The sequence below is a fragment of the Passer domesticus genome, chromosome 5 (assembly GCF_036417665.1).
Source record: "Passer domesticus isolate bPasDom1 chromosome 5, bPasDom1.hap1, whole genome shotgun sequence".
NCBI classification, from domain to species: domain Eukaryota; kingdom Metazoa; phylum Chordata; class Aves; order Passeriformes; family Passeridae; genus Passer; species Passer domesticus.
In genome coordinates this window covers 72,749-89,271 of record NC_087478.1, presented here as the reverse complement: position 1 = coordinate 89,271, position 16,523 = coordinate 72,749, and the positions used below count along the sequence as shown (strand labels likewise).

The following is a 16,523-nucleotide window of genomic DNA, read 5'->3' as shown; positions in this document are numbered from 1 at the left end:
CAATAAAAAATCATTTTTTGGGTGTCCTGTGAGCTTCTGCTCAAACCAAATTTAGGGGTTTGAGAGGAGGTTCCTTCAAGGAAAAACCAAATTTAAGGCTTTGAGAGGAGGTTCCTTCTATAAAAAACCAGATTTAGGGGTGTGAGAGGAGGTTCCTTCAATAAAAACTCATTTCTGGCTGTCCCGTGAGCGTGGGCATGCCAGGGCTCTGCTCCCCTCCCCAGCGGCCCGCGTTTCACAGCCCACAGCAGCTCCGTGCTGGCAGTGCCCGGTGCCAGCCCGGGCAGCCTGCCCTGCAGGGGTGCCCCCAGCCCCCTGCTCTCTCCGGGCTCCCTTTTGGGGTCCCCCTGCCCCAGCTGCTCTGAGCCCCCCTGGCAGGGCTGGCACCAGCTCCAGAGCTCGCCTGGAATTGCGCGGCTGCGTGCCAGGGCGGGGGGCTCGTGGCACGGGGAGGGCACCTGGAGAGCCCCTTCCCCTTTTTGGGGTGTTTTGGGAAGTGGAGGGCTCTGGGATTGAATTCAGCAGCTTGGGGACCCAGGAATGGGATCCAGCTTTTTCCCAGGGGCAGGGACAGGTTCAGGTGGGCACACTGCTCCTGTGGCAGGGCTGGCATTCCTGGGAATGGAATTCAGCAGTTTGGGGTGACCAGGAGCAGGACCCAGCTTTTTTCCAGGACAGGTTCAGGTGGGCACACTGCTGCTGTGGTGGGTCCTGGGCAGGGCTGGCATTCCTGGGAATGGAATTCAGCAGCTGGTGGTGATCAGGAGTGGGATCCAGCTTTTTTCCAGGAGCAGGGAAATTTTTATTTTTATTTTTACTTTTATTTTTACTTTTTATTTTTATTTTTACTATTTTTTTTATTTTTTTTATTTTTACTTTTACTTTGATTTTTATTTTTACTTTTATTTTTTTATTTTTGGTTTTACTTTTATTTTTTTTACTTTTATTTTTATTTTTACTTTTATTTTTACTTTTACTTTGATTTTTATTTTTACTTTTACTTTTATTTTTATTTTTACTTTTATTTTTACTTCTATTTTTATTTTTATTTTTACTTTTATTTTTTTTATTTTTATTTATTATTTTTACTTTGATTTTTATTTTTACTTTTATTTTTTTATTTTTACTTTTATTTTTTTTACTTTTACTTTTATTTTTACTTTTATTTTTACTTTTATTTTTATTTTTATTTTTACTTTTATTTTTACTTCTATTTTTATTTTTACTTCTATTTTTATTTTTACTTTTATTTTATTTTTTTATTTTTATTTTTATTTTTACTTTTACTTTTACTTTTATTTTATTATTTTAATTTTATTTTTACTCCCCCCATTATTTCTCCCCACTTTCCGTGTGTTTCCCTGGGCCGTGTGCCGCAGCGGGGCTGTCCCGGTGCTTTGGGTGGGGCTGTCCCGCTGTGTCCCGCTGTGTCCCGGGCCGTGTCCCGGTGTGTCCCGCTGTGTCCCCGGGCCGTGTCCCCGGGCCGTGTCCCGCTGTGTCCCGGGCCGTGTCCCGGTGTGTCCCGGGCCGTGTCCCGGTGTGTCCCCGGGCCGTGTCCCCGGGCCGTGTCCCGGTGTGTCCCGCTGTGTCCCGCTGTGTCCCGGTGTGTCCCGGGCCGTGTCCCGGTGTGTCCCGCTGTGTCCCGGTGTGTCCCGGGCCGTGTCCCGGTGTGTCCCGGGCCGTGTCCCGCTGTGTCCCGGGCCCTTTTGCCGCAGCCTGCCTGTCCCGGCGCTTTGGGCGGGGCTGTCCCGGTGTGTCCCCGGGCCGTGTCCCGGTGTGTCCCGGTGTGTCCCGGTGTGTCCCGGGCCCTTTTGCCGCAGCCTGCCTGTCCCGGTGTGTCCCGGTGTGTCCCGGTGTGTCCCGGGCCGTGTCCCGGTGTGTCCCGGTGTGTCCCGCTGTGTCCCTGGCCCTTTTGCCGCAGCCTGCCTGTCCCGGCGCTTGGGCGCCCTGCCCGCACGCCCCCAGCAGCTCTGTGCCTTCCTTGCCTTGCAGACCTCACCAACATCTTCGAGTCCTTCCTGCCGCAGCTGCTGGCCTACCCCAACCCCATCGACCCGCTGAACGGGGACGCCGCGGCCATGTACCTGCACCGGCCCGAGGAGTACAAACAGAAGATTAAAGGTGAGCCCTAATTAGCGCCCTTAATTGGGACCCCCCCGGGGAATGGTGGCTGCAGCTTCTGCTGGATTTTCCCCTGTGAAAAGGGGAGGGGTGAGTGCTGCTGGGTGGGAATTTGGGAAGCTCAGCTGGCCCAAAATGTGGGATCAGCTCTGTCACATCAACCTTGAGTGCTTCAACCTGGAGTCACTGCTCTGCTGAGGGAAAAACTCCAAATTTGATCTAAAATGTGAATTATCCAGCTGATTCCTCTGACAGGAGTGTGGGGACTCCCCTGCAGATCTGCTCAGTATCCCAAAGCCCATTCCTGCTTTTTCACACCAGGGAAAACCAAAAAATTCCATCCTTTGCAGGCAGAAATGGTTTGTCAGATAAAATCTGCAGTGCCAGCACTGAGAGTGCTCCACAAGAACAGCCTAAAACCCAAAAACACCCCTGGGAAGAGGCAGAGGAAGCCCTGAGCACGTCCCTTGGGATGAAGGGATGGCTGCTCCCTCGTTCCCAGGTGATCTGGAGGGAGCTGGAAGGGCTGGGAGCACATTCCATAAATCCCAGAGCCCACTCCTCCTGCTCTCCCAGGATTGCTGACAGGATGGGATGGAGCCAAAAAAATCTGCTGTAAAAAATAACCTTGGACACGTCCAAAGTGCTCTGGGAAAGCTGGGATTCCAATCCAATGTTTGATTTATTCCTGCTCTTTTCATCCTTAAAAACACGGGGAATGTTCCTGGTGCTTGGGGCACAGAGATGTGCCCCAAAATTTGTGATTCCTCCTCTCTGGGAGATTTCTTAGGGAATTTAAAAACACTGGGAATGTTCCTGGTGCTTTGGGCACGGAGATCTGCCCCAAAATTTGTCTGGGAGATTTCTTAGGGAATTTAAAACCTCAGGGAATGTTCTGGTGCTTTGGGCACGGAGATCTGCCCCAAAATTTGTCTGGGAGATTTCTTAGGGAATTTAAAAACACTGGGAATGTTCTGGTGCTTTGGGCCACAGAGATGTGCCCCAAAATTTGTCTGGGAGATTTCTTAGGAAATTTAAAACCACAGGGAATGTTCCTGGTGCTTTGGGCAAGGAGAGCTGTCCCAAAATTTGTGATTCCTCCTCTCCTCTGCTCCCTCTCTGGGAGATTCCTTAGGGAATCTTCCCTTGGAAGGTGGGAGCAGCTGGAGGAGCTCCAGGCTGGGATTCCTGGGAGCTCAGGACAGCCCTGGATCATTTTCCCAGCCCTGGAATTGCAGGAGGATCCCTTGGGGCTGTGCCCACAGCTCCCTCCTGTGCCCAGGCTGTGGGACACAGATCCAGTGGTGTTTTCCTGGCAGGAATTGCTTCCCCTTCCTCAACACCCTTTTGTCACTACCTGAATATTTGGGGTTTTTTTTTCCTTGCTGGACTGAAAATCCCAATGCAAATCCCAGTCCGTGTGACACCCAGCATGGAAACTCCTGGGAATTCCACTTTTCCTGGATTAAACCTCCCAAAGGCCCAGCCCAGGAGCTTTCCTGGTACAGAACGTGGCACTGGGGATGGAAGGGCTTTGGGATTTGGCTCAGGCTCCAGGAGGCAGCAATTCCATGTGGGAATGTCCTGGAGCAGCCAGGGGGGAGAACAATCCCAGAGGGAATTCCGGCGTTCCCACAAAGGGGGAACGTGCAAGGAGTGACACAGGGAATATTCCCAGGGAATGACACAAGGGGTGACACAGGGAATATTCCCAGGGAATGACACAAGGGGTGACACAGGGAATATTCCCAGGGAATGACACAAGGGGTGACACAGGGAATATTCCCAAGGAATAACACAGGGAATAACACAGGGAATATTCCCAGGGAATAACACAAGGGGTGACACAGGGAATATTCCCAGGGAATGACACAGGGAATAACACAGGGAATATTCCCAGGGAATGACACAAGGGGTGACACAGGGAATATTCCCAGGGAATGACACAGGGAATAACACAGGGAATATTCCCAGGGAATGACACAAGGGGTGACACAGGGAATATTCCCAGGGAATAACACAGGGAATAGCACAGGGAATATTCCCAGGGAATGACACAGGGAATAGCACAGGGAATATTCCCAGGGAATGACACAAGGGGTGACACAGGGAATATTCCCAGGGAATAACACAGGGAATAGCACAGGGAATATTCCCAGGGAATGACACAAGGGGTGACACAGGGAATATTCCCAGGGAATAACACAGGGAATAGCACAGGGAATATTCCCAGGGAATAACACAAGGGGTGACACAGGGAATATTCCCAGGGAATGACCCAAGGAATATTCCCAAGGAATGACATGAGGAATATTCCCAAGGAATATTTCCAAGGAATATTCCCAAGGAATGACCCAAGGAATATTCCCATGGAATAACACAAGGAATGACACAAGGAATATTCCCAAGGCATAACACATGGAATATTGCCAAGGAATATTCCCAAGGAATGACACAAGGAATATTCTCAAGAAATGGCACAAGGAATGACACAAGGAATATTTCCCAAGGAATGACCCAAGGAATATTCCCAAGGAATGACACGAGGAATATTTCCAAGGAATATCCCCAAGGAATGACACAAGGAATATTCCCAAGGAATAACACAAGGAATATTTCCAAGGAATGACACAAGGAATGTTCCCAAGAAACCACACACAGAATATTCCTAAGGAATGACACAAAGAATATTGCCAAGGAATATTTCCAAGGAGTGACACGAGGAACATTCCCAAGAAACAACACAAGGAACATTCCCAAGGAACATTCCCCAGGAATAACACAAGGAACATTCCCCAGGAACATTCCCAAGGAATGACACAAGGAACATTCCCAAGGAACATTCCCCAGGAATAACACAAGGAACATTCCCCAGGAACATTCCCAAGGAATGACACAAGGAACATTCCCAAGGAACATTCCCCAGGAATAACACAAGGAACATTCCCCAGGAACATTCCCAAGGAATGACACAAGGAACATTCCCCAGGTTTATAATCTTCAAGATTATAATCTTCATTAATTTTATTCACAGTTATATTTGAATATTTTAATTAATTTATTACATTGTTATATTTTGATATTTAGATTGATATTTTATTATTTCTATCTGAGGGAGCAGTTATCAATCCTATAATCATTTATCTGATTTATCAAATAAATGATTTATTTAATAAATATATCCAATTTTTTTTTTTATAAAAAACCTGACACTGAGCTGTCCATGCCCTACCCCTAAATAATGTGGGGTCATTTATCCCAGTTCATTATAATAGTCATTAATTTTATTCACAGTTATTTTAAATATTTTTATTAATTTATTATATTATATTTTGATATTTAGATTGATATTATTCATATCTGAGGGAGCAGTTATCAATCCTATAATAAATCATCTATCTGATTGATCATATAAACTATTTATTTGATAAATATGTCATAAATATTTATCAAATAATTTGATAAATGTGATAAATAAAACCTCCCACACTGAGCTGTCAATGACCTCCCCCTAAATAATGTGTGCTCATTTATCCTATTTCATTATATAATCTTCATTAATTTTATTCACAGGTCTATTTTGATATTAATTCATTACTTCATTATATTTTGATACTTAGATTGACATTTTATTATTTCTATCTGAGGCAGCAGTTATCAATCCCATTTTAAATAATCTGATTTATCAAATAAATGATATATAAATAAATAATTTATATATATATATGTAAATAAATAAATTTATATAAATATTATATAAATAAATATGTCAGGTTTTTTTGATAAAACCTCCCACACTGAGCTGTCCATGCCCTACCCCTAAATAATGTGTGCTCATTTATCCCATTTCATTATAATCGTCATTAATTTTATTCACAGGTATATTTTAATATTTTTATTAATTTATTACGTTATATTTTTTATATTTAGATTGGCATTATTTCTATCTGAGGCAGCAGTTATCAATCCTACTTTAAATAATCTGATATACCAAATAAACGATTTATTTAATAAATATATCCATTTTTTTTTGATAAAAAACCTGACACTGACCTGTCCATGCCCTACCCCTAAATAATGTGGGGTCATTTATCCCATTTCATTATACTCCTCATTAATTTTATTCACAGTTATATTTTAATATTAGTTTATTACGTTATTATATTTTGATATTTAGATTGATATTATTTCTATCTGAGGCAGCAGTTATCAATCCCATTTTAAATAATCTGATTTATCAAATAAATGATATATAAATAAATAAATATAGAAATAAATATTTATATATATATATAAATAAATAAATTTATATAAATATTATATAAATAAATATATCAGGTTTTTTTGATAAAACCTCCCACACTGACCTGTCAATGCCCTACCCCTAAATAAAGTGTGCTCATTTATCCCATGTCCTTATAATAGTCATTAATTTTATTCACAATTATTTTTTATATTTAATTAATTTATCACGTTGTTATATTTTGATATTTATATTAACATTTTATGATTTCTATCTGAGGGAGCAGTTATCCTATAACAAATCACCTATCTGATACACCAAATAAACGATTTATTTAATAAATACATCCTTTTTTTTTTTAATAAAAAACCTGACACTGAGCTGTCCATGCCCCACCCTAAATAATGTGGGGTCATTTATCCCATTTCATTATAATCTTCATTAATTTTATTCACTATTTTTTTTAGTACTTTTATTCGTTTATGATGTTATATTTGGATGTTTAGATTGATATTATTTCTATCTGAGGGAGCAGTTATCCTATAATAAATCATCTATCTGATTTATCAAATAAACGATTTATTCGACAAATATATCCATTTTTTTGATCAAACCTCCCACACTGAGCTGTCAATTACCTGTCAATAAAAATATAATAAGTAATTTTAAAAATTGACATTTTATAATAAATAATATAATATAATAAATGATAATATAATAAATAATAAAAATTTTGACATTTTATGATTTCTATCTGAGGGAGCAGTTATCAATCCTATAATAAATCACCTATCTGATATATCAAATAAACGATTTATTTGATAAATACATCCTTTTTTTTTGATAAAACACCTGACACTGACCTGTCCATGCCCTACCCCTAAATAGTGTGGGGTCATTTATCCCATTTCATTATAATAGTCATTAATTTCATTCACAGTTATATTTTAATATTTTTATTAATTTATTACATTGTTATATTTTGATATTTAGATTGATATTTTATTATTTCTATCTGAGGGAGCAGTTATCAATCCTATAACAAATCACCTATCTCATTTATCAAATAAACGATTTATTCAACAAATATATCCATTTTTTTGATAAAACCTCCCACGCTGAGCTGTCAATTACCTTTCAATAAAAATATAATAAGTAATTTTAAAAATTGACATTTTATAATAAATAATATAATATAATAAATAATAAATAATAAATAATAATATAATAAATAATAAAAATTTTGACATTTTATTATTTCTATCTGAGGGAGCAGTTATCCTATAATAAATCACCTATCTGATATATCAAATAAACGATTTATTTGATAAATACATCCATTTTTTTTTTGATAAAACCTCCCACACTGACCTGTCCATGACCTCCCCCTAAATAATGTGTGCTCATTTATCCCATTTCATTATAATCTTCATTAATTTTATTCACTATTTTTTTTAGTACTTTTATTCGTTTATGATGTTATATTTGGATGTTTAGATTGATATTATTTCTGTCTGAGGGAGCAGTTATCCTATAATAAATCATCTATCTGATTGATCAAATAAACGATTTATTTGATAAATACATCCATTTTTTTTGATAAAACACCTGACACTGACCTGTCAATTACCTACCCCTAAATAATGTGGGGTCATTTATCCCATTTCATTATAATTGTCATTAATTTTATTCACAGTTATTTTAAATATTTTTATTAATTTATTATGTTATAATTGGATATTTAGATTGACATTTTATTTCTATCTGAGGCAGCAGTTATCAATCCTATTTTAAATAATCTGATATACCAAATAAACGATTTATTTGATAAATATATCTATTTTTTTTTTGATAAAACCTCCCACACTGAGCTGTCCATGCCCTACCCCTAAATAATGTGGGGTCATTTATCCCATTTCATTATAATCGTCATTAATTTTATTCACAGTTATTTTAAATATTTTTATTAATTTATTATGTTATATTTGGATATTTAGATTGATATTATTTCTGTCTGAGGGAGCAGTTATCAATCCTACTTTAAATAATCTGATACACCAAATAAACGATTTATTCAATAAATATATCCATTTTTTATAAAACCTCCCACACTGAGCTGTCCATGCCCTACCCCTAAATAATGTGGGGTCATTTATCCCATTTCATTATAATCGTCATTAATTTTATTCACAAGTATATTTTAATATTTTTATTAATTTATTACATTATATTTTTATATTTAGATTGGCATTATTTCTATCTGAGGCAGCAGTTATCAATCCTATAACAAATCACCTATCTGATTTATCAAATAAACGATTTATTTAATAAATACATCCATTTTTTTTTGATAAAACACCTGACACTGACCTGTCCATGCCCTACCCTAAATCCCATTTATTTACTGTATTTTCCTTCCCTCCCCCCAGAATACATCCAGAAATATGCAACAGAAGAAGCCCTGAAGGAGCAGGAGGAGGGCACTGGGGACAGCTCGTCCGAGAGCTCCATGTCCGACTTCTCGGAGGACGAGGCGCAGGACATGGAGTTGTAGTGCAGCCCGAGCTCCTGCTTTGCTGAGAGACTCTGATTTCCTAACCACGAGGAGCAGACTATAATATTCATATTTAAACAAAGCAATTTTTTTTATTACTAAACAAGGTTTTTATGAATTCTAGCATTGAGCTATATATATATATATTTATATCAGGAGTGTTTCTGTATAAATATATATATATATATAGAATTATCTGGCACCCTGTAGGTCCTGGTTTGCTCGGGGTCCCCCGGTCCCGAGGTGCATCAGAGCATTCCCAACATTCCATTCTGGTGGCAATCTGCAGCCCTGAGCTTTTCCTGGGCCACGTCAGCTTGGGTGTGCTGCCAGCCAGCTGCCCTGGGAGGGAGGGAATTAACCAAAAAAAACCCCAAAAATCCAAATAAAAGGTAGAAAAAAAACAAAAAGCAAAGAGGGATTGGCTGTGGGGTTGGGGGTTCCACCTGAGGTGTTGGCGTTTCCCCAAGTCTAAAACCTCGGGGGTGTAGGGATGGAAGGGGCTGGTGTTTAGGGAATAAAAAGGAGGAGTTAACTCCAAAATCCCACCCAAAGCGTGGAGCTCCTGGAATTTCTGCTCTGGGCTCCCCTGCCCTCCCCAGCTCCAGGGCTGGGGACAGCCCTGCTCAGTGCCTGGGGTGGAGCACCCGTGGGTGCTGAGCCCTGGGATGGAGCAGGAGCTGTCCCTGGGATGGAGCAGAAGCTGTCCCTGTCCCTGGGATGGGGCAGGAGCTGTCCCTGTCCCTGGGATGGGGCTGTCCCTGTCCCTGGGATGGGGCAGGAGCTGTCCCTGTCCCTGGGATGGGGCAGGAGCAGGAGCTGTCCCTGTCCCTGGGATGGGGCTGTCCCTGTCCCTGGGATGGGGCAGGAGCTGTCCCTGTCCCTGGGATGGGGCAGGAGCTGTCCCTGTCCCTGGGATGGAGCTGTCCCTGTCCCTGTCCCTGGGATGGAGCTGTCCCTGTCCCTGTCCCTGGGATGGAGCTGTCCCTGTCCCTGTCCCTGGGATGGAGCAGGAGCTGTCCCTGTCCCTGGGATGGAGCAGGAGCTGTCCCTGTCCCTGGGATGGAGCTGTCCCTGTCCCTGTCCCTGGGATGGAGCTGTCCCTGTCCCTGTCCCTGGGATGGAGCAGGACCTGTCCCTGTCCCTGGGATGGAGCAGGAGCTGTCCCTGTCCCTGGCATGGAGCTGTCCCTGTCCCTGGGCTGGAGCAGGAGCTGTCCCTGTCCCTGGGGTGGGGCAGGACCTGTCCCTGTCCCTGTCCCTGGGAGGAGCCCCAGCAGCCCTGGGAGCAGCTCCTGGAGCTGTCCCTGTCCCTGTCCCTGGGATGGAGCAGGAGCTGTCCCTGTCCCTGGGGTGGAGCAGGAGCTGTCCCTGGGAGCAGCTCCTGTCCCTGTCCCTGTCCCTGGGATGGGGCAGGAGCTGTCCCTGTCCCTGTCCCTGGGCTGGAGCAGGAGCTGTCTGTCCCTGTCCCTGTCCCTGGGATGGGGCAGGAGCTGTCCCTGTCCCTGTCGCTGTCGCTGTCCCTGGGAGGAGCCCCAGCAGCCCTGGGAGCAGCTCCTGTCCCTGTCCCTGTCCCTGGCAGTGCCACCCTGCTCTGCCCACCCTGGAGCTGCTGCCTCGCTTCTTTTTGCTTTTCTTTTTCCTTGTTTTTCCTCCCCTCCTGGTTTTGCTGGGATCTGCTTCAGGCTCTGTGTGCTGGGAATTCTCCTCTGAGCAGAGGGGTTGGCCTTGCCGGAGTTCAGCTCCACGGAATTGTCCCTCAGGTCCATCAGCACCAGCTCTGATCCTCCTCTGTTCTTCTTTTCAAGCCTTCCTTTCCTCCCCCTTCTGCACCAGCTTGGTTCCCATCTGCTTGCGTGTGTACAACAGGATCAAAAGTCCTGAAGAGTTAAAGAAAATTATCTAGGGGGAAAAAACAAACAAAAAACACCACAAAATTTGAGCTGAATAAAAAAAAAAAGAGCCTAAAAAGCACCAATTGAAGAAGCAATGGATTCACTCTTTGGGTTTTTTTGTTGGTTGGTTTGGGTTTTTTCGTGGTTTTTTTGGTTTTTTGGTGGTTTTTTTGGTTTTTTGGGTTTTTTTTTCCAGGATGTTTGGGAATTGGAATGTTGGATTTCTCCTGGTGTCCTGCAGCAAGCCGAGAGATTTTTTTTCTACTTTTTTTTTCCTTTTTTTCTGGCCGTTGTTCCTAGAAATCTGATCAGTAAAACTCTCCTTGGGATACCTGAACTGGGACAGTTGTGCATCACTTCGGGATGGATTTGGAAGGCTGGACGTCACCTGCTGCTTTCTTTTGGGGATTTTTGGAGGGCTGTGGCCCAGATCTGCTCTCTTGTGCTGCAGGAAAGCCCCGACCCCCGCTGAGGACTGCGAGCAGAGTTCTGAATTTCAGACGGGTGCATTTGTCCCATCCCCGCCTCCCATTCACAAAGCACAATCACTTCTATTTTCTGTTGGTTTTTTTTATTTTTGGGGGGGGGAGAAAAAAAAATAACCAAACCTCTCATCGAGTCCCACTTGGCTTTGGCATGAATTTCCTTAATAAAAAAACCTTCCATGGATTTCCTTTCTGTTAATTCCGGGCACGGAGCAATTCCCTCTCCTCGTCCCCCTCCTTTCCCAGCAGTGGTGTAGTTCTCTAGCTAGCATTCGTGGCTTGTTGGAGGGTAATATTAATTATTTAACATGTAATGATGTAATTAACTCTTTATCTAGCACGTGGTTTGCTCATTAATTTGGGGAGTCGCTTTCCTGCTGCCCTGGCAGTTCTGCTTGTGCTACAAAACCTTTACTTGTAGGTGCTACTTAGGAGTAGAGTCAAGTGCTGGGTGGTGATTTCAGTTTAAAAAGCTTCAAAAAAACGAGAAAAAAGCAAAAAAAAAACAGGACAAAAAGGAAAAAAAAAAAAAAAGGCAACCAAAAAAAGAGAAATCACAATAAAAATTTGTATTTTTTCAATATTGTATAACAGCAGTGTTCTAATTCCCTCACCCCCTCCCCCTGCGGGGTTTTTCACCCCCAGCGTTCCCCTCGCGGGGATTTGGGGCTGGGTGGGGAACGCTGGGATCCCCAGATTTACAAAAAAACCAAAATAAAAACTGGGAGAGCGCAGCTGGGTGTGGGAGACACCAGGGGTGGAGCAAAATCCAGCTGCAAAAACAGCTGGGAGGGGAGAGCGGGTGCGGGAGCCCGGGGGGCCGGGGCTGCTGCTGCCCCCCTGCATTTCCCACTCTTTGCACCCAAAAACTTCCTTTTTCATCCAAAAATCTCCCCTTTTCACCCAAAATCTCACTTTTTCTCCCAAAAACCTCCCCTTTTCACCCAAAACCTCCCCTTTTTCACCCAAAATCTCCATTTTTCTCCCCAAAATCTCCCATTTCTCCCCCAATCTCCTTTTTTCTCCCCGAATCTCAATTTTTCTCCCAAAACCTCCCTTTTTTCACCCAAAATCTCCCTTTTTTGCCCCAAACCTCCCTTTTTCTCCCCAAAATCTCCCATTTCTCCCAAAATCTCCCATTTCTCCCCCATCTCCCTTTTCTCACCAAATCTCCCTTTTCTCACCCAAAAACCTCCCCTTTTCACCCAAAATCTCCCTTTTTCTCCTCAAAAACTCCTTTTTTCTCCCCAAAACCTCCCTTTTATCCCAAAATCTCCCCTTTTTCTCCCCAAACCTCCGTTTCTCCCAAAATCTCCCCTTTTTCAAGTGAATTTACTCCCCAAATCTCCCCTTTTCACCCCAAATCTCCCTTCTTCTCCCCAAATCTCCCTTTTTTTCACCTAAAATATCCCTTTTTTGCCCCAAAATCTCCCTTTTTCACCCAAAACCTCCATTTTTCTCCCCAAAATCTCCCTTTTTCTCCCCAAACCTCCCTTTTCTGCCCAAATCTCCCTTTTTCACCCCAAAATCTCCATTTTTCGCCCAAAATCTCCATTTTTTTCTCCAAAATCTCCCCTTTTCACCCCAAACCTCCCCTTTTCTCCCAAAATCTCAATTTTTTTCTCCCCAAACCTCCCTCTTTCTCCCCAAACCTCCCTTTTTCTCCCAAAATCTCCATTTTTTCCCCCCAAATCTCCCTTTTTCTCCCAAAATAACCTTCCCCCCCACCAAACCACACAAACCTCACTCGACCAGGATGAAGAGGGCACAAGAGCCCTTCCTGTGCCCTCCCCCGTCCCTTTCCCCTCCCCAGGCTGATTCCCCCCGGCCGTGCCGGTGCCCCCCTGGCACCCCCGGCCCCCTCCGTGCCCTTTGCCCCCCCGGCTCCCTTTTCCCTTTCCCTTTTCCCGGAAAAAAAAAAATCCCCTTTTGGGGTTTTCCTGCCGGGAGGGGCCGGGCGGGCACCGCCCCCGCCCCGGGGCTGCTGGCACCGGGCCGGGGCTCCCTCCCTCCCTGCTCCCTCCACTCTGCTTTATTTTTATTTATTTTTATTTATTTTTATTTATTTTTATTTATTTTTATTTATTTTTATTTATTTTTTTCCCTTTTTCCCATTTTTCCCCCATCCTGCTGCCCCTGTGCCTGGGTTGCCCCGTGCTGGGTCCTGCCAGGGGGAGCAGGGCACATCTCGGGGGGTTTGCACTTTGGCTGAGTTGATTTTTTTGTTATATTTTTGTTATTTTTCCTTTTTGATATCTTCCCTTTTTTTTTTTCCCTTTTTTCCCCCCTTTTTTTATTTTTCCTTTTTGTTGTTTTTCCTTTTTGTTATTTTTCGTTTTTCTCCTCTCCTTTTTGTTATTTCCTTTGTGTTATTTCCTTTTTGTTATTTTTCCTTTTTATTATTTACTTTTTGTTATTTTTCCTTTTTGTTAATTTTTTTATTTTTCCTATTTGTTACTTCCTTTTTGTTAATTTTTTTATTTTTCCTTTTTGTTATTTTTCCTTTTTGTTAATTTTTTTATTTTTCCTTTTTGTTATTTCCTTTTTGTTATTTTTTTATTTTTCCTTTTTGTTGTTTTTCCTTTTTGTTGTTTTTCCTTTTCGTTATTTCCTTTTCGTTATTTCCCTTTTGTTATTTCATTTTAGTTATTTTTCCTTTTTGTTATTTTTCCTTTTTGTTTTTTCCTTTTTGTTATTTCCTTTTTGTTATTTTTCCGTTTTGTTATTTCCTTTTTGTTATTTTTCCTTTTTGTTATTTTTCCTCTTTTTTTATTTTTCCTTTTTTTATTTTTCCTTTTTGTTATTTCCTTTTTGTTATTTTTCCTTCTTCTCCTCTTTTTTTTTCTCCACGGCCCCCGGGGGGATTTTTTGGGGATATTTTGGGGATATTTTGGGGATATTTTGGGGATTTTGGGGCTGTCCCAGCTGAGGCTGCCCGGGGTTCCGCGGGCGCTGCCTAATTAGCGGTAATTACCGGGGGTGATTAGGCAGGGCGGTGCTGATCGCTCCTCACTTTGTCGGGTCGGGATGGAGGCGAGCCGGGGGCGCTGGGAGCAGCGCGGGGGTGGCACGGCGCTGGCCCTGTCCCTGCCACTGTCCCTGCCACCATTGTCCCTGTCACTGTCCCTGCCCCCACTGTCCCTGTCACCCCGCCCCAAATCCCGCAGCTGCCGGAGCTGGGCCCGGCCTTCCTCCCCATCCTCCTCCTCCTCCTCCTCCTCCTCCTCCTCCTCGTCCCCAGCTCGGGGTTCTTTGTCACCAGCCTGGCGGCTCCGTGCCACGCCAGTGCCACCTGCTGCCACCCTGGGGTGCGACACTGTCCCCAGTCACCCCTGGGGTGCGACACTGTCCCGGGCCACCCCCGGACTGTGACACTGCCCCCGGGCCATCCCTGGAGTGCCACCAGGCTCCGGGCCATCCCTGGGGTGCGACACTGTCCCCGAGCCACCCCTGGGGTGTGACACTGTCCCCGAGCCACCCCTGGGGTGTGACACTGTTCCCGGGGTGTGACATTGCCCCGGGCCACCCCTGGACTGCGACACTGTCCCCGAGCCACCCTGGGGTGCGACATTGTCCCGGGCCACCCCCGGGGTGTGACACTGCCCCCGAGTCACCCCCGGGGTGCCACCAGGCTCCGGGCCACCCCCGGGGTGTGACACTGTCCCCGGACTGTGACACTGTCCCCGGCCACCCCCGGGGTGTGACACTGTCCCTGGGGTGTGACAATGCCCCTGGGGTGTGACACTGTCCCCGGCCACCCCCGGGGTGTGACACTGTCCCCGGCCACCCCCGGGGTGCCACCCAGCTCCGGGCTCTTCCCCCGAGTAGGGGTGACAGTCCCGCCCCCCCGGCGGTGTCCCCTCCCCGGGGTGGCGCTGTCCCCTCCGCCCGGCAGGTGGCCCCCGTGCCCCGCCAGTGCCCTCCCGTGTCCCCGTGCCCGCTCCGTCCCCACTGTCCCCTCCGTGCCACCCGCTGTCCCCCCCGGCCGTGGCTGCGGTTGGGGGTCAGCGTTGGGGTGACACGGGGGACAGGGACACGGAGCTGGTGGCGGGTGCTGCTGCCGCTCCCGGAGGTGCCACCCTGCCCTGGGGACACCCAGAGGTGTCACCCTGCCCTGGGGACAGCCGGAGGTGCCACCCTGCCCTGGGGACACCCAGAGGTGCCACCCTGCCCTGGGGACACCAGGAGGTGTCACCTGCCCGGTCTGTGACGGGGTCAAAGGACAAAGCCCCGAGCCTGGGGCTCCGGGGATGCGGGTGGCACCTCAGGGGCGCTGGGAGCCACCACTGTGGGGTGACAGTGCCATGGGGCTGCAGGTGACATTGCCATGGGACTCGGGTGACATTGCCATGGAGCTCTGGGTGACATTCCCATGGAGTTCTGGGTGACATTCCAATGACAATCCAGGTGACATTCCCATGGGGATCCAGGTGACATTCCCATGGGACTTAGGTGACATTGCCATGGGGATCCAGGTGACATTCCCATGGAGCTCTGGGTGACATTCCCATGAGGATCCAGGTGACATTCCCATGGGGATCCAGGTGACATTCCCATGACAATCCAGGTGACATTCCCATGGGGCTCTGTCACCACCGCAGGGCTTTGGGTGCTGTCCCCAAGGAGCTTTGGGTGCCGTTCCCGTGGGACTTTTGGTGTCACTCCCATGGGGCTCTGGGGACACTGCCACTGGGTGCCATCCCCCAAGGGGTTTGGGTGCCATCCCCAGGGGTTTGGGTGCCCTCCTCAGGGATTTGGGTGCCATCCCCAGGGGGTTGGGTGCCATCCCCAGGGGTTTGGGTGCCCTCCTCAGGGATTTGGGTGCCATCCCCAGGGGTTGGGTGCCATCCCCAGGGGTTTGGGTGCCATCCCAAGGGATTTGGGTGCCATCTGGCTCTGCTTGGTGCCATCCCTGTGGGGACCTGGCTGCCACCCCCATGAAGATCTGGGTGCCATCACCGTCAGCCTTTGGTTGTGACGTCCCCAGGGGTCTGTGGGTGCCACCCCCAGGTCCCCACAGCCCGTGTGACAGGCAGGGACACCCCAGTGCTGGCAGGTGCTGGGGGCTCTGCTCCCGGTGGGAGGGGGACATTCCCAGCCCTCCAGGCTTTGTCCCTGCCCCTGCCCAGGACCTTCCACCCTGGGAGCCGCTCCCCATCCCCCCGGGGACCCAGAGGCGCCCTTGGATCCTGCCCTGCCCGGCAGCTGCTGCGTGTCCGTCCGTGT

The 16,523-nt window shown here is 46.0% G+C and overlaps 1 protein-coding gene and 1 long non-coding RNA gene across 2 annotated transcripts in view; one reads left to right on the top strand and one right to left on the bottom strand.

Moving 5' to 3' along the window:
• Window positions 1-9,328, top strand: part of UBE2H (ubiquitin conjugating enzyme E2 H) — a 70,878-nt gene extending 61,550 nt beyond the window's left edge. Inside the window, exons 6-7 of the mRNA XM_064421625.1 lie at window positions 1,993-2,121; window positions 8,794-9,328. Coding sequence (XP_064277695.1) covers window positions 1,993-2,121; window positions 8,794-8,918 — 254 coding nt within the window. The 3' untranslated portion in view covers window positions 8,919-9,328. The remainder of the gene's footprint in view (window positions 1-1,992; window positions 2,122-8,793) is intronic.
• A 599-nt stretch (window positions 9,329-9,927) lies between these two features.
• LOC135301476 (uncharacterized) lies at window positions 9,928-10,259 on the bottom strand. The gene is made up of 3 exons (XR_010363214.1): window positions 10,161-10,259; window positions 10,051-10,079; window positions 9,928-9,975 (listed from the first exon to the last, which is right to left on the bottom strand). It is a non-coding gene; the product is annotated as an uncharacterized LOC135301476 (long non-coding RNA).
• Between the last annotated feature and the right edge of the window lie 6,264 nt (window positions 10,260-16,523).